This window comes from Somniosus microcephalus, chromosome 12 (genome assembly GCF_052327205.1).
Source record: "Somniosus microcephalus isolate GS21.2 chromosome 12, FLI_Smic_1.0, whole genome shotgun sequence".
In the NCBI taxonomy this organism is placed as follows: domain Eukaryota; kingdom Metazoa; phylum Chordata; class Chondrichthyes; order Squaliformes; family Somniosidae; genus Somniosus; species Somniosus microcephalus.
Genome location: NC_140998.1, coordinates 73,920,670 through 73,948,619, shown reverse-complemented (window position 1 = coordinate 73,948,619; position 27,950 = coordinate 73,920,670). Strand labels below are relative to the sequence as shown.

Sequence of the window (27,950 nt, the reverse complement as noted above, 5' to 3'; positions counted from 1 at the left end):
GTCTAATTTATGGATTTCTTCCATACAAAAACTGATAAAATAACAATGCATCCTTCTCTTAGGGAGCGGAAGAAGATTTTTTAATGAAACTTTATGGAAGTAAAACAAAACTAACAAGAGATGTCTCTGAAGAAATTGACACACAAACAGAAACACAAATGCAAGAAACTACTCAGAAGGGGAGGACAAAGATGGCTGAAGTACCTGATGTAACCTTTTCCTGCCCCAAGTTTCCAGCTTTCAAAAAAACAAAGACTCACAAATTGGACAGATCTCACAGCTTATCAGAAACAGAAGAACGTGATCAACATGACATAGCTGCAACAAGCACAGATATAGAATCCCATTTAAAAACAGCAGAAACACCCCAAAAAGTGAAGAAAAGAAGAAAAATAAAACTTCCACATATTGGTGCAAGAGGAATAAAAACAGGGAAAACAGAAGCCTCTGAGGATGAAAAACAAGAACCTTCGACAGGCACCAAGGATTCCTCTGCTTTGAAATATGACACACGGCAAATAAGTGCAGACAGTACACCACAAAAAACAAATGACACAACAATGACAATGAAACAATCTGAACCAAAGCTGGAGAATCAAAGTCAAGAAACGGATTGGGACAATATTAACACTGAATCCAAATTCAAAATGCCAAAACTCAAAATAGCTAAATTTGTACTTTCAGAACCAGTTTTGCCCACACATGATATTGCAACCAAATTACCAGAGGAAGGAACATGTTTTCAATCATCAGATGCAAATATGGAACACCAAAAATATGAAATTGAGTTTCCAAATACAGACAGTGACACAATACCAGTTATTCAGATTACAGATTCTGAAATGAAATTAAAAACAAGTGGTGGAATGTCAAAACTTAAGTCACAAATGGGTAGGGAAGGTGTGAAAACAACTGTCCGGTCAATACAACAAGATGTCTCACAAAAAGAACTTAGTATCACAGATGTAAAATCTGATGTTACCTTGCCATTACATAAGGAGCATGAAGCAAGTATCAACAAGCAAATTACTGACATTTCACTTCCAAAATCTGAAACACGAACTAGCAAGCCCAAGATTGAAAAGCAGGAAAAAATAAAAAAGCCCAAAATGAAAGAGCCCAAAGGAAAAACTTCTGGAATGCACCCTAAGTCATCTACACTTGCAATTGATGTCAGTTTAATGAAAGTTGACGTCTCAGAATCAAGCACTGATGTGGATGTGAAAGCACCAGCAGTAAAAATGATGCCAGGCAAGTTGCAGGTTGGAGGGATTGGGGCTATTGAGCTAGAAGACCATGATTCAAGTATGGAGATCAGCATGAAGAAGCCAGATAGCAACATTTCGCTTAACAGACATCAAACCGACATTAGGGACACAGAGTTGAAGCCAGTAGCTCCTGAAGCTGAAGTATCTGTGGCGATTCCGAGTATGCAAGTCAAACAAAAAACAGGAAAAATAAAAATGCCAAAAATGAAAGGGCCGAAATTTGGATTTTCTGCACCTGAAATAAAAGCGACCAAAATGAAACTCGATGTAAGTCTGCCCAAAGATGATGCGGATGCAAAAGTACCATCAGTAGAAATAAAACCAGGCATAATGGAAGGCGAACTCAGTGTTGGGGCCACTGAGCTGGAAGGCCAGAATGCCATTCTAAAAATGCCCAAGATAAAAAAGCCATCAATAGATATTGGTACTCCAACGGTGAAAGGGAAAATTGATGTTGATACAGCACTGACTAAGCCAAAACTTGATATATCAGCTCCTGGACTGTCAATGGACATCAAAGGTCCAGCGACTGACATCCATACACCGTCAGTAGATGTGGATGTTAATTCTGCAGACCTGAAGGTGAAAGGTGCTCGTGATAAGCCCAAAATGCCAGCTATGAAAATGCCATCATTTGGAATTTCACTTCCAAAATTCAAAGGCCCTCATGTGGATGTCAGTATGAAGAAACCAGATGTGGATATTTCACTTGCAAAACTTGAAGTGGATATTAAGGGCCCAAAGATTGATGTAGGAGCACCAGAAGGAGAATGTGATGTGGAGATACCTGAGGTAGACATTGAGGTAGAAGGAGGAAATTTAAAAATGCCCAAAATGAAAGGGCTGAAATTTGGATTTTCTGCACCTGACATAAAAGCTCCCAAAATGGACCTTGGTGTCAGCCTGCCCAAAGTTGACATCTCGCTCCCAAAAGCTGCTGTGGATGTGAAAGTGCCATCAGTAGACATAAAACCAGGCACATTGGAAGGAGATCTCAGTGTTGGGACCTTTGAGTTGGAGGGCTCTGATGTCAGTCTAAAAGTGCCCAAGGTAAAAAAGCCATCAATAGATATTGGTATTCCAACAGTGAAAGGGAAAATTGATGTCGATACAACACTGTCTACGCCAGAACTCGATGTTTCAGGTGCTGGTCTGTCAATGGACATCAAAGGTCCGATGACAGACATCCATGCACCAACAGTAGGTGTGGATGTTGATTCTGCAGACCTGAAGGTGAAAGGTGCTGGATCTAAGTTCAAAATGCCGACTATGAAAATGCCATCGTTTGGAGTTTCACTTCCAAAATTCAAAAGTTCTGACGTGGATGTCAGTATGAAGAAGCCAGATACGGATATTTCACTTGGAATTCCTGAAGTGGATATTAAAGGCCCAAAGATTGATGTAGGAGCACCAGAATGTGAATTTGATGTGGAGATACCTGAGGTAGACATTGAAGAAGGAGGAATAATAAAAAAGCCCAAAATGAAAGGGCCGAAATTTGGATTTTCTGCACCTGACATAAAAGCTCCCAAAATGGACCTTGATGTCAGCCAGCCCAAAGTTGACATCTCGCTTCCAAAAGCTGGTGTGGATGTGAAAGTGCCATCAGTAGATATTAAACCAGGCACATTGGAAGGAGATCTCAGTGTTGGGATCCTTGACTTGGAACGCCCTGATGTCAGTCTAAAAATGCCCAAGATAAAAAAGCCATCAATAGATATTGGTATTCCAATGGGGAAAGGGAAAATTGATCTTGATACAGCCCTGTCTAAGCCAGAACTCGATGTTTCAGGTACTGGTCTGCCAATGGACATCAAAGGTCCAATGACTGACATCCATACACCAACAGTAGATGTAGATGTACATTCAGCAGACCTGAAGGTGAAAGGTGCTAGTGGTACGTTCAAAATGCCAACTATGAAAATGCCATCATTTGGAATTTCACTTCCAAAGTTCAAAGGTCCTCATGTGGATGTCAGTATGAAGAAACCAGATGTGAATATTTCACTTGCAAAACCTGAAGTGGATATTAAAGGCCCAAAGATTGATGTAGGAGCACCAGAAGGAGAATGTTATGTGGAGATACCTGAGGTAGACATTGAGGTAGAAGGAGGAAATATAAAAATGCCCAAAATGAAAGGGCCGAAATTTGGATTTTCTGCACCTGACATAAAAGCTCCCAAAATGGACCTTGATGTCAGCCTGCCCAAAGTTGACATCTCGCTTCCAAAAGCTGATGTGGATGTGAAAGTGCCATCAGTAGACATAAAACCAGGCACGTTGGAAGGAGATCTCAGTGTTGGGACCTTTGAGTTGGAGGGCGCTGATGTCAGTCTAAAAATGCCCCAGATAAAAATGCCATCAATAGATATCGGTATTCCAACGGTGAAAGGGAAAATTGATGCTGATACAGCACTGTCTAAGCCTGAACTTGATGTATCAACTCCTGGACTGTCAGTTGACATCAAAGGTCCAACGACAGACACCCATGCACCAACAGTAGATGTGGATGTTGATTCTGCAGACCTGAAGGTGAAAGGTGCTGGTTCTAAGTTCAAAATGCCAACTATGAAAATGCCTTCGTTTGGAGTTTCAATTCCAAAATTCAAAAGTTCTGACGTGGATATCAGTATTAAGAAGCCAGATGTGGATATTACACTTGCAAAACCTGAAGTGGATATTAAAGGCCCAAAGATTGATGTAGGAGCGCCAGAATGTGAACTTGATGTTGAGATACCTGATGTGAACCTTGAAGGAGGAGGAAATATAAAAAGGCCCAAAATGAAAGGGCTGAAATTTGGATTTTCTGCATCTGACATAAAAGCTCCCAAAATGGACCTTAATATCAGCCTGCCCAAAGTTGACATCTCTCTGCCAAAAGCTGATGCTGATCTGAAAGTGCCATCAGTAGATATAAAACCAGGCACATTGGAAGCAGATCGCAGTGTTGGGTCCCTTGACTTGGAAGGCTCTGATGTCAGTCTAAAAATGCCCAAGATAAAAAAGCCATCAATAGATATTAGTATTCCAACGGTGAAAGGGAAAATTGATGTTGATACAGCACTGTCTACACCAGAACTCGATGTTTCAGGTGCTGGTCTGTCAATGGACATCAAAGGTCCAACGACAGACATCCATGCACCAACAGTAGATGTGGATGTTGATTCTGCAGACCTGAAGGTGAAAGGTGCTGGATCTAAGTTCAAAATGCCAACTATGAAAATGCCATCGCTTGGAGTTTCACTTCCAAAATTCAAAAGTTCTGACGTGGATGTCAGTATGAAGAAGCCAGATGTGACTATTTCACTTGGAATTCCTGAAGTGGATATTAAAGGCCCAATGATTGATGTAGAAACACCAGAAGGAGAATGTGATGTGGAGATACCTGAGGTAGACATTGAAGGAGGAGGAAAAATAAAAAAGCCCCAAATGAAAGGGCCGAAATTTGGATTTTCTGCACCTGACATAAAAGCTCCCAAAATGGACCTTGATGCCAGCCTGCCCAAAGTTGACATCTCTCTACCAAAAGCTGCTGTGGATGTGAAAGTGCCATCAGTAGATATAAAACCAGGCAAATTGGAAGGAGATCTCAGTGTTGGAACCCTTGACTTTGAAGGCCCTGATCTCAATCTAAAAATGCCCAAGTTAAAAAAGCCATCAATAGATATTGGTATTCCAACAGTGAAAGGGAAAATTGATGTTGATACAGCACTGTCTAAGCCAGAATTCGATCTTTCAGGTACTGGTCTGTCAATGGACATCAAAGGTCCAACGACTGACATTCATGCACCAACAGTAGATGTAGATGCAGAATCAGTAGACCTGAAAGTGAAAGGTGCTAGTGGAACGTTCAAAATGCCAACTATGAAAATGCCATCGTTTGGAATTTCACTTCCAAAGTTCGAAGGTCCTCATGTGGATGTCAGTATGAAGAAGCCAGATGTGGATATTTCACTTGCAAAACCTGAAGTGGATATTAAAAGCCCAAAAATTGATGCAGCACCAGAAGGAGAATGTGATGTGGAGATACCTGAGGTAGACATTGAAGGAGGAGGAAAAATAAAAATGCCCAAAATGAAAGGGCCGAAATTTGGATTTTCTGCATCTGACATAAAAGCTCCCAAAGTGGACCTTGATGTCAGCCTGCCCAAAGTTGACATCTCGCTCCCAAAAGCTGCTGTGGATGTGAAAGTGCCATCAGTAGACATAAAACCAGGCACATTGGAAGGAGATCTCAGTGTTGGGACCTTTGAGTTGGAGGGCTCTGATGTCAGTCTAAAAATGCCCAAGATAAAAAAGCCATCAATAGACATTGGTATTCCAACGGTGAAAGGGAAAACTGATGTTGATCTAAGACTGTCTACGCCAGAACTCGATGTTTCAGGTGCTGGTCTGTCAATGGACATCAAAGGTCCAACGACAGACATCCATGCACCAGCAGTAGATGTGGATGTTGATTCTGCAGACCTGAAGGTGAAAGGTGCTGGATCTAAGTTCAAAATGCCAACTATGAAAATGCCATCGTTTGGAGTTTCACTTCCAAAATTCAAAAGTTCTGACGTGGATGTCAGTATGAAGAAGCCAGATGTAGATATTTCACTTGGAATTCCTGAAGTGGATATTAAAGGCCCAAAGATTGAAGTAGGAGCACCAGAATGTGAATTTGATGTGGAGATACCTGAGGTAGACATTGAAGGAGGGGGAAAAATAAAAAAGCCCAAAATGAAAGGGCCGAAATTTGGATTTTCTGCACCTGACATAAAAGCTCCCAAAATGGACCTTGATGTCAGCCTGCCCAAAGTTGACATCTCGCTTCCAAAGGCTGCTGTGGATGTGAAAGTGCCATCAGTAGATATAAAACCAGGCACATTGGAAGGAGATCTCAGTGTTGGGACCTTTGAGTTGGAGGGCTCTGATGTCCGTCTAAAAATGCCCAAGATAAAAAAGCCATCAATAGATATTGGCATTCCAACAGTGAAAGGGAAAATTGATGTTGATACAAAACTGTCTATGCCAGACCTCGATGTTTCAGGTGCTGGTCTGTCAATGGACATCAAATGTCCAACGACAGACATCCATGCACCAACAGTAGATGTGGATGTTGATTCTGCAGACCTGAAGGTGAAAGGTGCTGGATCTAAGTTCAAAATGCCAACTATGAAAATGCCATCGTTTGGAGTTTCACTTCCAAAATTCAAAAGTTCTGACGTGGATGTCAGTATGAAGAAGCCAGATATGGATATTTCACTTGAAATTCCTGAAGTGGATATTAAAGGCCCAACGATTGATGTAGGAGCACCAAAATGTGAATTTGATGTGGAGACACCTGAGGTAGACATTGAAGGAGGAGGAAAAATAAAAAAGCCCAAAATGAAAGGGCCGAAATTTGGATTTTCTGCATCTGACGTAAAAGCTCCCAAAATGGACCTTGATGTCTGCCTGCCCAAAGTTGACATCTCGCTACCAAAAGCTGGTGCGGATGTGAAAGTGCCATCAGTAGATATAAAACCAGGCACGTTGGAAGGAGATCTCAGTGTTGGGTCCCTTGACTTGGAAGGCTCTGATGTCAGTCTAAAAATGCCCAAGATAAAAAAGCCATCAATAGATATTGGTATTCCAACGGTGAAAGGGAAAATTGATGTTGATACAGCCCTGTCTAAGCCTGAACTTGATGTATCAGCTCCTGGACTGTCAGTTGACATCAAAGGTCCAGCGACAGACATCCATGCACCAACAGTAGATGTGGATGTTGATTCTGCAGACCTGAAGGTGAAAGGTGCTGGTTCTAAGTTCAAAATGCCAACTATGAAAATGCCTTCGTTTGGAGTTTCACTTCCAAAATTCAAAAGTTCTGACGTGGATGTCAGTATGAAGAAGCCAGATGTGGATATTTCACTTGGAATTCCTGAAGTGCATATTAAAGGCCCAAAGATTGATGTAGGAGCACCAGAATGTGAATTTGATGTGGAGATACCTGATGTGAACATTGAAGGAGGAGGAAAAATAAAAAAGCCCAAAATTAAAGGGCCGAAATTTGGATTTTCTGCACCTGACTTGAAAGCTCCCAAAATGGACCTTGATATCAGCCTGCCCAAAGTTGACATCTCTCTACCAAAAGCTGATGCAGATGTGAAAGTGCCACCAGTAGATATAAAACCAGGCACGTTGGAAGGAGATCTCAGTGTTGGGTCCCTTGACTTGGAAGGCCCTGATGTCAGTCTAAAAATGCCCAAGATAAAAAAGCCATCAATAGATATTGGTATTCCAACAGTGAAAGGGAAAATTGATGTTGATACAGCCCTGTCTAAGCCTGAACTTGATGTATTAGCTCCTGGACTGTCAATGGACATCAAAGGTCCAACGACTGACCTCCATGCACCAACAGTAGATGTAGATGTAGATTCAGCAGACCTGAAGGTGAAAGGAGCTAGTGGTACGTTCAAAATGCCAACTATGAAAATGCCATCGTTTGGAATTTCACTTCCAAAGTTCAAAGGTCCTCATGTGGATGTCAGTATGAAGAAAGCAGATGTGGATATTTCACTTGCAAAACCTGAAGTGGATATTAAAGGCCCAAAGATTGATGTAGGAGCACCAGAAGGAGAATTTCATGTGGAGATACCTGATGTAGACATTGAAGTAGAAGGAGGAAATATAAAAATGCCCAAAATGAAAGGGCCGAAATTTGGATTTTCTGCACCTGACATAAAAGCTCCCAAAATGGACCTTGATGTCAGCCTGCCCAAAGTTGACATCTCGCTTCCAAAGGCTGCTGTGGATGTGAAAGTGCCATCAGTAGATATAAAACCAGGCACATTGGAAGGAGATCTCAGTGTTGGGACCTTTGAGTTGGAGGGCTCTGATGTCAGTCTAAAAATGCCCAAGATAAAAAAGCCATCAATAGATATTGGCATTCCAACAGTGAAAGGGAAAATTGATGTTGATACAAAACTGTCTATGCCAGACCTCGATGTTTCAGGTGCTGGTCTGTCAATGGACATCAAATGTCCAACGACAGACATCCATGCACCAACAGTAGATGTGGATGTTGATTCTGCAGACCTGAAGGTGGAAGGTGCTGGATCTAAGTTCAAAATGCCAACTATGAAAATGCCATCGTTTGGAGTTTCACTTCCAAAATTCAAAAGTTCTGACGTGGATGTCAGTATGAAGAAGCCAGATATGGATATTTCACTTGAAATTCCTGAAGTGGATATTAAAGTCCCAAAGATTGATGTAGGAGCACCAAAATGTGAATTTGATGTGGAGATACCTGAGGTAGACATTGAAGGAGGAGGAAAAATAAAAAAGCCCGAAATGAAAGGGCCGAAATTTGGATTTTCTGCATCTGACATAAAAGCTCCCAAAATGGACCTTGATGTCTGCCTGCCCAAAGTTGACATCTCGCTACCAAAAGCTGGTGCGGATGTGAAAGTGCCATCAGTAGATATAAAACCAGGCACGTTGGAAGGAGATCTCAGTGTTGGGTCCCTTGACTTGGAAGGCTCTGATGTCAGTCTAAAAATGCCCAAGATAAAAAAGCCATCAATAGATATCGGTATTCCAACGGTGAAAGGGAAAATTGATGTTGATACAGCCCTGTCTAAGCCTGAACTTGATGTATCAGCTCCTGGACTGTCAGTTGACATCAAAGGTCCAGCGACAGACATCCATGCACCAACAGTAGATGTGGATGTTGATTCTGCAGACCTGAAGGTGAAAGGAGCTAGTGGTACGTTCAAAATGCCAACTATGAAAATGCCATCGTTTGGAATTTCACTTCCAAAGTTCAAAGGTCCTCATGTGGATGTCAGTATGAAGAAAGCAGATGTGGATATTTCACTTGCAAAACCTGAAGTGGATATTAAAGGCCCAAAGATTGATGTAGGAGCACCAGAAGGAGAATTTCATGTGGAGATACCTGATGTAGACATTGAAGTAGAAGGAGGAAATATAAAAATGCCCAAAATGAAAGGGCCGAAATTTGGATTTTCTGCACCTGACATAAAAGCTCCCAAAATGGACCTTGATGTCAGCCTGCCCAAAGTTGACATCTCGCTTCCAAAGGCTGCTGTGGATGTGAAAGTGCCATCAGTAGATATAAAACCAGGCACATTGGAAGGAGATCTCAGTGTTGGGACCTTTGAGTTGGAGGGCTCTGATGTCAGTCTAAAAATGCCCAAGATAAAAAAGCCATCAATAGATATTGGCATTCCAACAGTGAAAGGGAAAATTGATGTTGATACAAAACTGTCTATGCCAGACCTCGATGTTTCAGGTGCTGGTCTGTCAATGGACATCAAATGTCCAACGACAGACATCCATGCACCAACAGTAGATGTGGATGTTGATTCTGCAGACCTGAAGGTGGAAGGTGCTGGATCTAAGTTCAAAATGCCAACTATGAAAATGCCATCGTTTGGAGTTTCACTTCCAAAATTCAAAAGTTCTGACGTGGATGTCAGTATGAAGAAGCCAGATATGGATATTTCACTTGAAATTCCTGAAGTGGATATTAAAGTCCCAAAGATTGATGTAGGAGCACCAAAATGTGAATTTGATGTGGAGATACCTGAGGTAGACATTGAAGGAGGAGGAAAAATAAAAAAGCCCGAAATGAAAGGGCCGAAATTTGGATTTTCTGCATCTGACATAAAAGCTCCCAAAATGGACCTTGATGTCTGCCTGCCCAAAGTTGACATCTCGCTACCAAAAGCTGGTGCGGATGTGAAAGTGCCATCAGTAGATATAAAACCAGGCACGTTGGAAGGAGATCTCAGTGTTGGGTCCCTTGACTTGGAAGGCTCTGATGTCAGTCTAAAAATGCCCAAGATAAAAAAGCCATCAATAGATATCGGTATTCCAACGGTGAAAGGGAAAATTGATGTTGATACAGCCCTGTCTAAGCCTGAACTTGATGTATCAGCTCCTGGACTGTCAGTTGACATCAAAGGTCCAGCGACAGACATCCATGCACCAACAGTAGATGTGGATGTTGATTCTGCAGACCTGAAGGTGAAAGGTGCTGGTTCTAAGTTCAAAATGCCAACTATGAAAATGCCTTCGTTTGGAGTTTCACTTCCAAAATTCAAAAGTTCTGACGTGGATGTCAGTAGGAAGAAGCCAGATGTGGATATTTCACTTGGAATTCCTGAAGTGCATATTAAAGGCCCAAAGATTGATGTAGGAGCACCAGAATGTGAATTTGATGTGGAGATACCTGATGTGAACATTGAAGGAGGAGGAAAAATAAAAAAGCCCAAAATTAAAGGGCCGAAATTTGGATTTTCTGCACCTGACTTGAAAGCTCCCAAAATGGACCTTGATATCAGCCTGCCCAAAGTTGACATCTCTCTACCAAAAGCTGATGCAGGTGTGAAAGTGCCACTGGTAGACATAAAACCAGGCACATTGGAAGGAGATCTCAGTGTTGAGTCGCTTGATTTGGAAGGCTCCGATGTCAGTCTAAAAATGCCCAAGATAAAAAAGCCATCAATAGATATTGGTATTCCAACAGTGAAAGGGAAAATTGATGTTGATACAGCCCTGTCTAAGCCTGAACTTGATGTATTAGCTCCTGGACTGTCAATGGACATCAAAGGTCCAACGACTGACCTCCATGCACCAACAGTAGATGTAGATGTAGATTCAGCAGACCTGAAGGTGAAAGGAGCTAGTGGTACGTTCAAAATGCCAACTATGAAAATGCCATCGTTTGGAATTTCACTTCCAAAGTTCAAAGGTCCTCATGTGGATGTCAGTATGAAGAAAGCAGATGTGGATATTTCACTTGCAAAACCTGAAGTGGATATTAAAGGCCCAAAGATTGATGTAGGAGCACCAGAAGGAGAATTTCATGTGGAGATACCTGATGTAGACATTGAAGTAGAAGGAGGAAATATAAAAATGCCCAAAATGAAAGGGCCGAAATTTGGATTTTCTGCACCTGACATAAAAGCTCCCAAAATGGACCTTGATGTCAGCCTGCCCAAAGTTGACATCTCGCTTCCAAAGGCTGCTGTGGATGTGAAAGTGCCATCAGTAGATATAAAACCAGGCACATTGGAAGGAGATCTCAGTGTTGGGACCTTTGAGTTGGAGGGCTCTGATGTCAGTCTAAAAATGCCCAAGATAAAAAAGCCATCAATAGATATTGGCATTCCAACAGTGAAAGGGAAAATTGATGTTGATACAAAACTGTCTATGCCAGACCTCGATGTTTCAGGTGCTGGTCTGTCAATGGACATCAAATGTCCAACGACAGACATCCATGCACCAACAGTAGATGTGGATGTTGATTCTGCAGACCTGAAGGTGGAAGGTGCTGGATCTAAGTTCAAAATGCCAACTATGAAAATGCCATCGTTTGGAGTTTCACTTCCAAAATTCAAAAGTTCTGACGTGGATGTCAGTATGAAGAAGCCAGATATGGATATTTCACTTGAAATTCCTGAAGTGGATATTAAAGTCCCAAAGATTGATGTAGGAGCACCAAAATGTGAATTTGATGTGGAGATACCTGAGGTAGACATTGAAGGAGGAGGAAAAATAAAAAAGCCCGAAATGAAAGGGCCGACATTTGGATTTTCTGCATCTGACATAAAAGCTCCCAAAATGGACCTTGATGTCTGCCTGCCCAAAGTTGACATCTCGCTACCAAAAGCTGGTGCGGATGTGAAAGTGCCATCAGTAGATATAAAACCAGGCACGTTGGAAGGAGATCTCAGTGTTGGGTCCCTTGACTTGGAAGGCTCTGATGTCAGTCTAAAAATGCCCAAGATAAAAAAGCCATCAATAGATATCGGTATTCCAACGGTGAAAGGGAAAATTGATGTTGATACAGCCCTGTCTAAGCCTGAACTTGATGTATCAGCTCCTGGACTGTCAGTTGACATCAAAGGTCCAGCGACAGACATCCATGCACCAACAGTAGATGTGGATGTTGATTCTGCAGACCTGAAGGTGAAAGGTGCTGGTTCTAAGTTCAAAATGCCAACTATGAAAATGCCTTCGTTTGGAGTTTCACTTCCAAAATTCAAAAGTTCTGACGTGGATGTCAGTAGGAAGAAGCCAGATGTGGATATTTCACTTGGAATTCCTGAAGTGCATATTAAAGGCCCAAAGATTGATGTAGGAGCACCAGAATGTGAATTTGATGTGGAGATACCTGATGTGAACATTGAAGGAGGAGGAAAAATAAAAAAGCCCAAAATTAAAGGGCCGAAATTTGGATTTTCTGCACCTGACTTGAAAGCTCCCAAAATGGACCTTGATATCAGCCTGCCCAAAGTTGACATCTCTCTACCAAAAGCTGATGCAGGTGTGAAAGTGCCACTGGTAGACATAAAACCAGGCACATTGGAAGGAGATCTCAGTGTTGAGTCGCTTGATTTGGAAGGCTCCGATGTCAGTCTAAAAATGCCCAAGATAAAAAAGCCATCAATAGATATTGGTATTCCAACAGTGAAAGGGAAAATTGATGTTGATACAGCCCTGTCTAAGCCTGAACTTGATGTATTAGCTCCTGGACTGTCAATGGACATCAAAGGTCCAACGACTGACCTCCATGCACCAACAGTAGATGTAGATGTAGATTCAGCAGACCTGAAGGTGAAAGGAGCTAGTGGTACGTTCAAAATGCCAACTATGAAAATGCCATCGTTTGGAATTTCACTTCCAAAGTTCAAAGGTCCTCATGTGGATGTCAGTATGAAGAAAGCAGATGTGGATATTTCACTTGCAAAACCTGAAGTGGATATTAAAGGCCCAAAGATTGATGTAGGAGCACCAGAAGGAGAATTTCATGTGGAGATACCTGATGTAGACATTGAAGTAGAAGGAGGAAATATAAAAATGCCCAAAATGAAAGGGCCGAAATTTGGATTTTCTGCACCTGACATAAAAGCTCCCAAAATGGACCTTGATGTCAGCCTGCCCAAAGTTGACATCTCGCTTCCAAAGGCTGCTGTGGATGTGAAAGTGCCATCAGTAGATATAAAACCAGGCACATTGGAAGGAGATCTCAGTGTTGGGACCTTTGAGTTGGAGGGCTCTGATGTCAGTCTAAAAATGCCCAAGATAAAAAAGCCATCAATAGATATTGGTATTCCAACAGTGAAAGGGAAAATTGATGTTGATACAGCACTGTCTAAGCCGGAACTCGATGTTTCAGGTACTGGTCTGTCAATGGACATCAAAGGTCCAACGACTGACATCCATACACCAACAGTGGATGTGGATGTAGATTCAGCAGACCTGAAGGTGAAAGGTGCTAGTGGTACGTTCAAAATGCCAACTATGAAAATGCCATCGTTTGGAATTTCACTTCCAAAGTTCAAAGGTCCTCATGTGGATGTCAGTATGAAGAAAGCAGATGTGGATATTTCACTTGCAAAACCTGAAGTGGATATTAAAGGCCCAAAGATTGATGTAGGAGCACCAGAAGGAGAATTTCATGTGGAGATACCTGATGTAGACATTGAAGTAGAAGGAGGAAATATAAAAATGCCCAAAATGAAAGGGCCGAAATTTGGATTTTCTGCACCTGACATAAAAGCTCCCAAAATGGACCTTGATGTCAGCCTGCCCAAAGTTGACATCTCGCTTCCAAAGGCTGCTGTGGATGTGAAAGTGCCATCAGTAGATATAAAACCAGGCACATTGGAAGGAGATCTCAGTGTTGGGACCTTTGAGTTGGAGGGCTCTGATGTCAGTCTAAAAATGCCCAAGATAAAAAAGCCATCAATAGATATTGGCATTCCAACAGTGAAAGGGAAAATTGATGTTGATACAAAACTGTCTATGCCAGACCTCGATGTTTCAGGTGCTGGTCTGTCAATGGACATCAAATGTCCAACGACAGACATCCATGCACCAACAGTAGATGTGGATGTTGATTCTGCAGACCTGAAGGTGGAAGGTGCTGGATCTAAGTTCAAAATGCCAACTATGAAAATGCCATCGTTTGGAGTTTCACTTCCAAAATTCAAAAGTTCTGACGTGGATGTCAGTATGAAGAAGCCAGATATGGATATTTCACTTGAAATTCCTGAAGTGGATATTAAAGTCCCAAAGATTGATGTAGGAGCACCAAAATGTGAATTTGATGTGGAGATACCTGAGGTAGACATTGAAGGAGGAGGAAAAATAAAAAAGCCCGAAATGAAAGGGCCGACATTTGGATTTTCTGCATCTGACATAAAAGCTCCCAAAATGGACCTTGATGTCTGCCTGCCCAAAGTTGACATCTCGCTACCAAAAGCTGGTGCGGATGTGAAAGTGCCATCAGTAGATATAAAACCAGGCACGTTGGAAGGAGATCTCAGTGTTGGGTCCCTTGACTTGGAAGGCTCTGATGTCAGTCTAAAAATGCCCAAGATAAAAAAGCCATCAATAGATATCGGTATTCCAACGGTGAAAGGGAAAATTGATGTTGATACAGCCCTGTCTAAGCCTGAACTTGATGTATCAGCTCCTGGACTGTCAGTTGACATCAAAGGTCCAGCGACAGACATCCATGCACCAACAGTAGATGTGGATGTTGATTCTGCAGACCTGAAGGTGAAAGGTGCTGGTTCTAAGTTCAAAATGCCAACTATGAAAATGCCTTCGTTTGGAGTTTCACTTCCAAAATTCAAAAGTTCTGACGTGGATGTCAGTAGGAAGAAGCCAGATGTGGATATTTCACTTGGAATTCCTGAAGTGCATATTAAAGGCCCAAAGATTGATGTAGGAGCACCAGAATGTGAATTTGATGTGGAGATACCTGATGTGAACATTGAAGGAGGAGGAAAAATAAAAAAGCCCAAAATTAAAGGGCCGAAATTTGGATTTTCTGCACCTGACTTGAAAGCTCCCAAAATGGACCTTGATATCAGCCTGCCCAAAGTTGACATCTCTCTACCAAAAGCTGATGCAGGTGTGAAAGTGCCACTGGTAGACATAAAACCAGGCACATTGGAAGGAGATCTCAGTGTTGAGTCGCTTGATTTGGAAGGCTCCGATGTCAGTCTAAAAATGCCCAAGATAAAAAAGCCATCAATAGATATTGGTATTCCAACAGTGAAAGGGAAAATTGATGTTGATACAGCACTGTCTAAGCCGGAACTCGATGTTTCAGGTACTGGTCTGTCAATGGACATCAAAGGTCCAACGACTGACATCCATGCACGAACAGTAGATGTAGATGTAGATTCAGCAGACCTGAAGGTGAAAGGTGCTAGTGGTACATTCAAAATGCCAACTATGAAAATGCCATCGTTTGGAATTTCACTTCCAAAGTTCAAAGGTCCTCATGTGGATGTCAATATGAAGAAACCAGATGTGGATATTACACTTGGAATTCCTGAAGTGGATATTAAAGGCCCAAAGATTGATGTAGGAGCACCAAAATGTGAATTTGATGTGGAGATACCTGATGTGAACATTGAAGGAGGAGGAAAAATAAACAAGCCCAAAATGAAAGGGCCGAAATTTGGATTTTCTGCATCTGACATAAAAGCTCCCAAAATGGACCTTGATGTCTGCCTGCCCAAAGTTGACATCTCGCTACCAAAAGCTGGTGCGGATGTGAAAGTGCCATCAGTAGATATAAAGCCAGGCACGTTGGAAGAAGATCTCAGTGTTGGGTCCTTGGACTTGGAAGGCCCTGATGTCAGTCTAAAAATGCCCAAGATAAAAAAGCCATCAATAAATATTGGTATTCCAATGGTGAAAGGGAAAATTGATGTTGATACAGCACTGTCTAAGCCAGAACTCAATGTTTCAGCTCCTGGACTGTCAATGGACATCAAAGGTCCAAGGACTGACATCCATGCAGCAACAGTAGATGTGGATGTTGATTCTGCAGACCTGAAAGTGAAAGGTGCTGGATCTAAGTTCAAAATGCCAACTATGAAAATGCCATCATTTGGAGTTTCACTTCCAAAATTCAAAAGTCCTCACCTGGATGTCAGTATGAAGAAGCCAGATGTGGATATTACACTTGCAAAACCTGAAGTGGATATTAAAGGCCCAAAGATTGATGTAGGAGCACCAGAATGTGAATTTGATGTGGAGGTACCTGATGTGAATCTTGAAGGAGGAGGAAAAATAAAAAAGCCCAAAATGAAAGGGCCGAAATTTGGATTTTCTGCACCTGACATGAAAGCTCCCAAAATGGACCTTGATGTCAGCCTGCCCAAAGTTGACATCTCGCTACCAAAAGCTGATGCAGATGTAAAAGTGCCACCAGTAGATATAAAACCAGGCACGTTGGAAGGAGATCTCAGTGTTGGGTCCCTTGACTTGGAAGGCTCTGATGTCAGTCTAAAAATGCCCAAGATAAAAAAGCCATCAATAGATATTGGTATTCCAACGGTTAAAGGGAAAATTGATGTTGATACAGCACTGTCTAAGCCAGAACTCGATGTTTCAGGTACTGGACTGTCAGTGGATATCAAAGGTCCAAGGACTGACATCCATGCACCAACAGTAGATGTAGATGTAGATTCAGCAGACCTGAAGGTGAAAGGTGCTAGTGGTATGTTCAAAATGCCAACTATGAAAATGCCATCATTTGGAATTTCACTTCCAAAGTTCAAAGGTCCTCATGTGGATGTCAGTATGAAGAAACCAGATGTGGATATTTCACTTGCAAAACCTGAAGTGGATATTAAAGGCCCAAAGATTGATGTAGGAGCACCAGAAGGAGAATTTGATGTGGAGATACCTGATGTAGACATTGAAGTAGAAGGAGGAAATATAAAAATGCCCAAAATAAAAGGGCCGAAATTTGGATTTTCTGCACCTGACATAAAAGCTCCCAAAATGGACCTTGATGTCAGCCTGCCCAAAGTTGACATCTCACTTCCAAAAGCTGTTGGGGATGTGAAAGTGCCATCAGTAGACATAAAACCAGGCACGTTGGAAGGAGATCTCAGTGTTGGGACCTTTGAGTTGGAGGGCGCTGATGTCAGTCTAAAAATGCCCAAGATAAAAAAGCCAACAATAGATATTGGTATACCAATGGTGGAAGGGAAAATTGATTCTGATACAGCCCTGTCAAAGCCAGAACTCGATGTTTCAGCTCCTGGACTGTCAGCTGACATCAAAGGTCCAGCGACAGACATCGATGCACCAACAGTAGATGTGGATGTTGATTCAGCAGACCTGAAGGTGAAAGGTGCTGGATCTAAGTTCAAAATGCCAAAGATGAAAATGCCATCATTTGGGGTTTCACTTCCAAAATTCAAACATTCTGACGTGGATGTCAGTATGAAGAAGCCAGATGTGGATATTACACTTGCAAAACCTGAAGTGGATATTAAAGGCCCAATGATTGATGTAGGATCACCAGAATGTGAATTTGATGTGGAGATACCTGATGTGAACATTGAAGGAGGAGGAAAAATAAAAAAGCCCGAAATGAAAGGGCTGAAATTTGGATTTTCTGCACCTGACATAAAAGCTCCCAAAATGGACCTTGATGTCAGTCTCCCCAAAGTTGACATTTCTCTACCAAAAGCTGGTGCGAATGTGAAAGTGCCACCAGTAGACATAAAACCAGGCACATTGGAAGGAGATCTCAGTGTTGGGTCCTTGGACTTTGAAGGCCCTGATGTCAGTCTAAAAATGCCCAAGATAAAAATGCCATCAATAGATATTGGTATTCCAACGGTGAAAGGGAAAATTGATGTTGATACAGCACTGTCTACGCCAGAACTCGATGTTTCAGCTACTAGTCTGTCATTGGACATCAAAGGTCCAACGACTGACATCCATGCACCAACAGTGGATGTGGATGTAGATTCAGCAGACCTGAAGGTGAAAGGTGCTAGTGGTACGTTCAAAATGCCAACTATGAAAATGCCATCGTTTGGAATTTCACTTCCAAAGTTCAAAGGTCCTCATGTGGATGTCAGTATGAAAAAAACAGATGTGGATATTTCACTTGCAAAACCTGAAGTGGATATTAAAGGCACAAAGATTGATGTAGGAGCACCAGAAGCAGAATTTGATGTGGAGATACCTGATGTAGACATTGAAGTAGAAGCAGGAAATATAAAAATGCCCAAGATTAAAAAGCCATCAATAGATATTGGTATTCCAACGGTGAAAGGGAAAATTGATGTTGATACAGCACTGTCTAAGCCAGAACTCGATGTTTCAACTCCTGGACTGTCAATGGACATCAAAGGTCCAAGGACTGACATCCATGCACCAACAGTAGATGTGGATGTTGATTCTGCAGACTTGAAGGTGAAAGGTGCTGGATCTAAGTTCAAAATGCCAACTATGAAAATGCCATCATTTGGAGTTTCACTTCCAAAATTCAAAGGTCCTCACTTGGATGTCAGTATGAAGAAGCCAGATGTGGATATTATACTTGGAATTCCTGAAGTGGATATTAAAGGCCCAAAGATTGATGTAGGAGCACCAGAATGTGAATTTGATGTGGAGATACCTGAGGTAGACATTGAAGGAGGAGGAAAAATAAAAAAGCCCAAAATGAAAGGGCCGAAATTTGGATTTTCTGCACCTGACATAAAAGCTCCCAAAATGGACCTTGATGTCAGTCTCCCCAAAGTCGACATTTCTCTACCAAAAGCTGGTGCGAATGTGAAAGTGCCACCAGTAGACATAAAACCAGGCACATTGGAAGGAGATCTCAGTGTTGGGTCCTTGGACTTTGAAGGCCCTGATGTGAGTCTAAAAATGCCCAAGATAAAAATGCCATCAATAGATATTGGTATTCCAACGGTGAAAGGGAAAATTGATGTTGATACAGCACTGTCTAAGCCAGAACTCGATGTTTCAGTTCCTGGACTGTCAATGGACATCAAAGGTCCAACGACTGACATCCATGCACCAACAGTAGATGTGGATGTTGATTCTGCAGACCTGAAGGTGAAAGGTGCTGGATCTAAGTTCAAAATGCCAACTATGAAAATGCCATCATTTGGAGTTTCACTTCCAAAATTCAAAGCTCCTCACTTGGATGTCAGTGTGAAGAAGCCAGATGTGGATATTACACTTGCAAAACCTGAAGTGGATATTAAAGGCCCAAAGATTGATGTAGGAGCACCAGAATGTGAATTTGATGTGGAGATACCTGATGTGAACATTGAAGGAGGAGGAAAAATAAAAAAGCCCCAAATGAAAGGGCCGAAATTTGGATTTTCTGCACCTGACATAAAAGCTCCCAAAATGAACCTGGATGTCAGCCTGCCCAAAGTTGACATCTCTCTACCAAAAGCTGATGTGGATGTGAAAGTGCCATCAGTAACCATAAAACCAGGCACATTGGAAGGAGATCTCAGTGTTGGGAACCTTGACTTGGAGGGCGCTGATGTCAGTCTAAAAATGCCCAAGGTAAAAAAGCCGTCAATAGATATTGGTATTCCAACGGTGAAAGGGAAAATTGATGTTGATACAGCACTGTCTATGCCAGAACTCGATGTTTCAGGTACTAGTCTGTCAATGGACATCAAAGGTCCAATGACTGACATCCATGCACCAACAGTAGATGTGGATATAAATTCATCAGACCTGAAGGTGAAAGGTGCTAGTGGTACGTTCAAAATTCCAACTATGAAAATGCCATCCTTTGGAATTTCACTTCCAAAGTTCAAAGGTCCTCATGTGGATGTCAGTATGAAGAAACCAGACGTGGATATTTCACTTGGAATTCCTGAAGTGGATATTAAAGGCCCAAAGATTGATGTAGGAGCACCAGAATGTGAATTTGATGTGGAGATACCTGATGTAGACATTCAATTAGAAGGAGGAAATATAAAAATGCCCAAAATGAAAGGGCCAAAATTTGGATTTTCTGCACCTGACTTAAAAGCTCCCAAAATGGACCTTGATGTCAGCCTGCCCAAAGTTGACATCTCTCTACCAAAAGCTGATGTGGATGTGAAAGTGCCATCAGTAGACATAAAACCAGACACATTGGAAGGAGATCTCAGTGTTGGGAACCTTGACTTGGAAGGCTCTGATGTCAGTCTAAAAATGCCCAAGGTAAAAAAGCCGTCAATAGATATTGGCATTGCAACGGTGAAAGGGAAAATTGATGTTGATACAGCACTGTCTAAGCCTGAACTTGATGTTTCAGGTACTGGTCTGTCAATGGACATGAAAGGTCCAGCGACAGACATCCATGCACCAACAGTAGATGTGGATGTTGATTCAGCAGATCTGAAGGTGAAAGGTGCTGGTTCTAAGTTCAAAATGCCAACTATGAAAATGCCATCTTTTGGAGTTTCACTCCCAAAATTTAAAGGTCCTGACATGGATGTTAGTATGAAGAAGCCAGATGTGGATATTTCACTTGCAATACCTGAAGTGGATATTAAAGGCCCAAAGATTGATGTAGGAGCACCAGAATGTGAAGTAAATGTGAACGTGTCTGATGTTGGAGAAGGAAGAAACACAAAAATGCCAAAACTTGAACAGCCAATATTTGGATTTTCTAGATCCGAAATTAAATTTCCCAAACTTAATGTTGATGTCAGTCTGCCTAAAGCAGGCAGCTATCTAGCTGAAGGTGATGCTGATGTGAAACTGACTGCAGTAAAAATGAAACCTGGGAAGTTGGATGGTGATCTCAATGTTGGGGATCTTGAACTACAAGGCCCTGATGCCAAGGTGAAAATGTCAAAGGTACAAAAGCCATTACTAGTGGAGGGTAATGTTGATGTTGATGCAAGCCAGTCAAAAGCTGAACTTGATGGGAAGGTTCCTGATGTAGCAGTGGACTTCGAAAGTCCAGAGACTGTCACGCATGAATCTAGATTAAATGTGAAGGCTGATTCAGTGGATATTAAGGCAGAAGATGCAGATCCTAATTTGAAAATGCCAGAGATGAAAGTGTCATCATTTGGAGTTTCCCTTTCCAAATTTAATTTTCCTGACGTGGACTTTGGTGTGAACACGGCAGACAAAGATGTTTCACTGTCTCAAGATCTTGATAATACCAAGGCTGTGGCAACAAAAACAGGTACTAATAATGGTGTAATGACATTTGATTTAGAAAGTTGGTAATGTAGCTTGAAAATTGTTTAGCTGCATGATAATAGTAGCTCGATTTGAAATATTGGAGCTAACACATCTGGGAGGTGAAATTGGTCTTTGGTGGTAGCGCAAAATGGGTGATAGCGAATAGGAAGCCTGTTTTACACCCCTCCCAAGTTTCTTTTCCGTTAAACTCTATGGAAAATAAAATTAGCTGGGGTGTAAAACGGTTACTTATTGCCCGTTTTGCACTGCCGCCTGAGGCCAATTTCACCCCCCCCACCCCGATGTTCAGAAAGGTATTTCATCCCAAAAATGTGCTCCATTTGGTAATGGAACGAATTTAGATAGCAAATTAAATGTTGTTAAAACTGAGATTATTTTGGAAATGCTTAGCTTTGGAATGAATGGCAAATGATTTAGCACGGATGATGTTGATATGAATTTAACATGGTAGCAATTTGAAGGAAAGAGCATCATACGGTGAAAGGAAAGTGTGCATGAAAAGTTCAGAATATAATATCCAATCATCATTGTTGGCTACTATTATAGACACTAAAGAAACAGGAGATACTAGAGACCAACTTATTGCTCCTGAGAAGAAAAGAACTGAGATGTGGCATTTCACTATTAAAAATGAATGCCTCCAGAATTGAGGTCTGTTCCTCAAAGACTGGAACAGTGACCCATAGCAAAGAATTTGATTCATATATAGAGTCTATAAATATTGCTATAATACAGGCAAAATTCAATGCTGTTACAGAACAATCAATATTTTGACCAGTCCTTTGTAGTGATATTGAGAGCCCTGGTTCTGATGATGTAACTAAACAGAAGGGGGCACATTAAGGTGTTAGGAAAAGAACTGCAAGGTACAAAAGGAGAAAAACTTTGGTGAAACATGAATGTACATAAAATGAAAGTATGCATATTTGACATTAAACAGTATGAAGAAGGTGCAGTTGTTAATGTCTGAAGTCGCAATCTAGTTGTGCTAATGTCCATTCATTCAGAAAAAAACAATATTAAAAGAATCTGTTGGTAAACCATGTTAGGTAGAACTGAATGTTGATAAGACAAATGCTGAAGAACTTAATGATAAGGTTAAACCTAGTAAGGTTAAATTTAAATTCCCTAACATTCTTTTTTTTTCTTACACATCTGATGTTTCAGTTCAAGGAAAAACTGGTGAGGATCTGAATAAATCTGTTCCTGAACTCAAAGGCCAAAAAGATGCTGAAGTAACAACAATAGATGATAGTTCCACATCAAAGGGGAAGACAAGTTGGTTTAAATTTCCAAAAATTAGCTTTTCATCACCATGGAAAAAAGAAAAGGACACTGATAGTGAGAAACAAGCTGCACATGAAAGTCCAACGTCTAACACAGGACCAGTTAAATTTAGTGTCAAAACCACTGACGTGAAAACTGATGGTCATGACAATTTACCTAAAGGGTCTACAGATGAAGTATCACCATTAATATTCCCTATATCAAAAGAAGCAACTCTTGAAGGTATTGCAAATACAGTTGCTGATGATAGCACAACTCAAAAGGTCACAGTAAAGTGCAAAAACCCTGATGTCACAACAGCAGACGCATATGTGAAAACGCCCAGCCAAGTAGTGACATCAACTGCCAGAACTGAGCTTGCTTTGTTGGAATCAGGTGATTTCACTATGAATGCACAGTCATCCAAGACAAGCAAAATGTCTTTGCCTGAATGTTCTCATCAAGGCCAAGTTTCGCCCTGTGAAATTTCATCTGGGCTTCTTCAAACTACTCTGATTGAAACTAAAATTACAAAAACAAATGAGGAACAACAAAGCATAGACAAACCAGGAATCTTTCAAATTCCTAACCTATCAATATCCTCGCTACCTGAAGGTTCATCATGTACATATCCTATAGAACATTCCACAGTTGTCACTAAAGAATATCTTATTCAAGAACAAGCTGCCAGTGGGACATCTGAAACAGTGACGTCTACCAAAGAATGTTCTTCATTCCTGTCTGAATTCCACTTACCCAAATCAGAATACACTGTGTCTGCTGAAGGGCACGTCTTCACTAAGAAATATACCAAAACTGAAGGAACTGTAGTTGTCTTAACTGAGAGTTCCATAGTACAGGGAGACATAGTTCCTGAAGCAACGACTACTGATGATACATCTACTGTTTTCCAAAGAATGAGAGAAATGATTCAGAGTGAACAAAAACAGTTCTATGAAACATCCCAACCTTCATCAGTTTCCATCTCTGTAACTGAATCTGAGACAAAACAAGTTAAAAAGACAGTAACTAAGGAATAAAACATGCATTTACAGTCTTGTTTATAATTGTGATATGATGCTTTTACACTGTAGTTATCTTTGCTGTTTTCTGCATTTAACCAAATATTAACTAGATTATTCTGTGCAAAAAGGTGTTTTATAGAACAATAAGGATATTTCATATAGCATTAGGTGTTAAAGATCACATTTTCACATTATAATAGAACTTGCTTTAAGAACAATATATTCAGAATTTAAAATATAGACCACTTCAGTAAATTGTACATTATTTTACATATTTACGTAAAGGCTGTTCAACAATTGTATTTGACTTAAATATAACTGGGACAAAGCTTCATGCCTTCAAATCTTCATTCAGTGACGCACACCTTAACTGCAGTTTTCAGTCAGTTAATGTTGGTGACTTTTTTGTCTTTTCGAATAATCACCTGCATAGTTTGCTTCATGGATATCTAAGTGTTAATGAGATACTTTCTCATGATCATTTATACATGTAAATTATGTTTGACAGAAATAACTAATACAGTAATAAAGAATAAGCATGAAGGCATTAAGATTTTATCAGAGATAGAAACTTTAAAAATGTTCACAATCCATCCCTAATAATAAACCCTTTAGACTTGAACTATCTGCCAGTTCTGAACAAAAAAAGTAAGAAATATGATACACTGACCGAGGTAATGTAATAGGACATGCACATAAATTGCTTATAAAAGGTGCCAAGGCAAATTTTTTTGTGCTCATCAAGGTGAGTGGTGATAGTGATCAGGAATAGAATATTTGCTATTTAAGGCACCCAATGTCAGCATCAAACATTTTCTGCTGCAGAGTAAAGTTCCTTCCACTCAATTTGCCTCAGCACTTAGAAGCATATATCACAGTGCACAGTATTATATTTTTTCATTTCTCACACTAATCATCGTTAGGCCTGTCTGAGTGACATTGCCAATTAGTGTCAATTTAGGAGCAATTTTGTGCTATAGGCCTATGTCCACTAGGAGTCATTTCACACAGGATCCTTACAGCCAGAAGGCAGAGGACACTTTCATCACATCAGTCTTGAATCCAGGTCTCAGAGGTGAAAGCCCAGTATCTAATACACTGCACCATACAGTTTCCCACAACATAATGGCCTAGAAATTCAGTTGGCTGCGCCGCCGTTAGCGCCTTAGGAGGAGTAGATCTCGAGCGCTAGGCGCTTAGCGCCCGGGCGCAGCGCGATCTGCGCCTCGCCCCAACTTCAGTAGACATTTAGCGCCGGCACAAAGTCATTGCGCGCGCTCATCTGCGCGCGCAGATCATGACGTCATTTCGTCGTGCAACGCCCTTTGTGCGCCCGGAACCGGAACTTCACTCGCGCCGCCCCATTGTGCACCGGGCGACCCTAACGACTGTTGAGTGGAACGTTGCTCAGCCGATGCGGGCCACAGGGAGCGCAAATTAAAGGGCACTTCCCCTGCACTAGAAACGGCAGCCGTGTTGCAACACTCCTTTTTGTGAGAGACGGATCTTCTGGTTTGGCTCAACACAGGAGGAGGAGGAGGAGGAGGAGGACAAACTAATGTCGGCCTTGCAAAAACACAAATGTACCCTCCCCCTTTAAGAGCTCACCGGCGCCAGAGTGTCTGCCGTCAATCAGCAGCTCGCCGCACCTGCCCTGCGCCCGACTTCCGGGGTTTTGCCCCGGGCCGCCGGCTTAGCGCCTAATAATAGTCGTGCATTGCCTGCTTTAGCGCAGCAGCAACCTCTTAGGGCGATGCGACTGAATATCGGCGAAGGGGGCTCGACTTTGCGCCGGGCGCAAACTTTAGCGGCCGCCCGACTTTACCGCCCCAAAAGTGGCTATACTGAATTTCTAGGCCAATATTTCTAAAATGATTATAGTGGATTTCACATCACTGATCTTGTACTTGCGTTAATGGTATCACAAACATCACGCTTAAAGCATGTGTATGAATAATACACTCAATAAAATAGTCACAAAGAAGGAATCATCACGCAAGTGGTTAACTTCAAAATATCAGTGGAGCTTAGTAGATAGAATTCTAATTTGTTCTTGTCCTGTAAATCCTAAAAATGCATTAAAATCTGTGTGAATATTTTTGTTGTAAATATGATTAAATGAAATTTGTATCCTGAAAACTGCTGCTGATTTATGCCACTGTTACTCCAAAGTATTAATCATATGGAATATTGATTTTGCTTTGCTAAGTTTTCTTACAGTTGCATTTGCTAACTTTGTGTATGTATCATCAATAAAATAACTGTTTAGAGATAAAATTTGAAAAATGCTTTGTTTGTTTTAAGTGGTAACTATTTGTTAACTTAGAATATAGCTGCAGCTAATTGCCATACAATTATAAAATAAAAATGACAATGATAAAATGACAAAAGTTAGTCCAATATATTACATTAAATTAACCCGTAGAAGTAGAACCTATATACGTAGGATTAGGATTTGGTTTAATCTCATATGATTAAAGATTTTGGTTTCTTTTTACTGAATGAAATGGTTAAAGTTGTTCAATCCCAAGATGCTTTAGAGTTTGATGTGTCAAGGAACTGTTTTAGCTGACACTGTGGTTCAATTGTTTGCTTAAACACAGGTTGTAAGATTCGTGACTTGTTTTTGGGGCCATTAAGAGTTAAGAGTTAGCCATGGTGTGGAACAATGGCTAACATGATATAAACATGTGGCATCTGTTGTGTTCAAGGAAATATAAACGTCAGTGTTCTTGCTCAGGCCAACATCCCCAGCGTCGAAGCTCTGACCACGCTCAATCAGCTCCAATGGACGGGTCACAGACTCCCAAAACAAACGCTCTACTCAGAGCTCCGGCACGGCAAGAGAGCCGCAGGTGGGCAGAGGAAATGCTTCAAGGACACCCTCAAAGCCTCCTTGAAAAAGTGTAATATCCCCATCGACACCTGGGAATCCCTGGCCCAAGACCACACAAAGTGGAGGAGAAGCATCCGGGAAGGCACCGAACACCTCGAGTCTCTTCACCAGGAGCAAGCGGAAGCCAAGCGCAGGCAGCACAAGGAGCACACGTCAACCCAAGCACCCCACCCACCCGCCCCTTCAACCACTGTCTGCCCCACCTGTGACAGAGACTGTAGGTCCCACATTGGACTCATCAGTCACCTGCAAACTCATTTTTAATGTGGAAGCAAGTCATCCTCGGTTCCGAGGGACTGCCTAAGAATAAGATATCGGGGGAAAAATTTGGTTGGTTAGCGCCTCCGGGGGGCGCTAACAGGGCGCTAGGAACTTAGCGCCCAAGCACGGCGATTTTAGCGGCGATCGCAAAATTGACCAGTCGTTTTGCGGCAGCGCTAAATACTACCGCCATGATCTCCTGCGCCCGCAGATCGTGATGTCAGTCGAGCGTGCAACACCCTGGTAGCACCCCGGACCGGATATTGAGTCGTGCCCCCTGACTTAGTGCCTGCCACTAGGAATGACAGGTAGAGGGGAACGTTTTCAAGTCGGGAAGGGGCTGGGGGAGCGCTATTTAAAGGCGGGCGCTTCCTGCCGTTTCTTGTCGGCAAAATGCTTGGTATACGCAGGTTTAGAGGGAGAGAGACGTCTGGAGAGATTTAACACTGTCCTAAGGAGTTTTGGCCCTCAGCACCACTTTTGAGGTTCCTAAGCCCCGAGTTCTTTCCCTGAGCCTATCCATTAGTGCTTCCAACACAATTGCTTTAGAGGTCTTTCCAGGCCGAGATTCAAGGCTGCAATGAGTAGGGTGTGGCTGGCCAGCAAGATGGCCCCTCCCCTTTAAGAACTGGATGGCACCAGTCTGGCTTCCATGGTAACTGGCATCGCCTGAGCTTTGGTAGCATTCTGAGGTAGCGCCTCGCTCCCCGACGTTTGCGCCGTAAGAGAGGTGTGTAGCGCCTGATTTAGCACTCAAATCACCTCCAGGGGTGATGGAGGCGAATTTTGCAGTCGGAGGTGATAATTAGCGCCGGGCGCTAATCTTTGCACCCGGCCGATATTAGCATCCCAAAATGGGTGCTGCCCAATTTCTCCCCGCTAGGAGTCGTGTTCAATAACACCTGTCATTGATGATTGATTGTTACTGACATTATTTCGTGAGAATCCCACTATAAAGATTCCAAGCTTTTCTGTACAATTTGTAGAGAAAATCAGCATTGGAAGGAGCAACAAAGAGTTCTCTACCTGGGAAAGTTCACACGGTTGTATGTTTTATTTCTCTGTATGTCTAATGTTTTAAAATATTGTGTGGTTTGGACTTGGTCTCATACAATAAAAGGATTTTTGCGTCTATAACCTGGAGTCAGGTATCGAACTTGGTGCATAAATTGGAGACCGTGGCAGGGCCTGATTAGCAAATCTCTTGATTGTGTGAGATCAAGTGCCTAGGAC

The 27,950-nt window shown here is 41.8% G+C and overlaps 1 protein-coding gene across 1 annotated transcript in view; it reads left to right on the top strand.

Annotated features, from left to right (window-relative positions):
• The window catches only part of LOC147109306 (uncharacterized), a 159,730-nt gene extending 133,673 nt beyond the window's left edge, over positions 1-26,057 (top strand). Inside the window, exons 7-8 of the mRNA XM_086003122.1 lie at positions 63-21,249; positions 22,437-26,057. Of these exons, the coding sequence (XP_085859248.1) occupies positions 63-21,249; positions 22,437-23,575 (22,326 nt within the window). The 3' untranslated portion in view covers positions 23,576-26,057. The remainder of the gene's footprint in view (positions 1-62; positions 21,250-22,436) is intronic.
• The last annotated feature ends 1,893 nt before the right edge of the window (positions 26,058-27,950 follow it).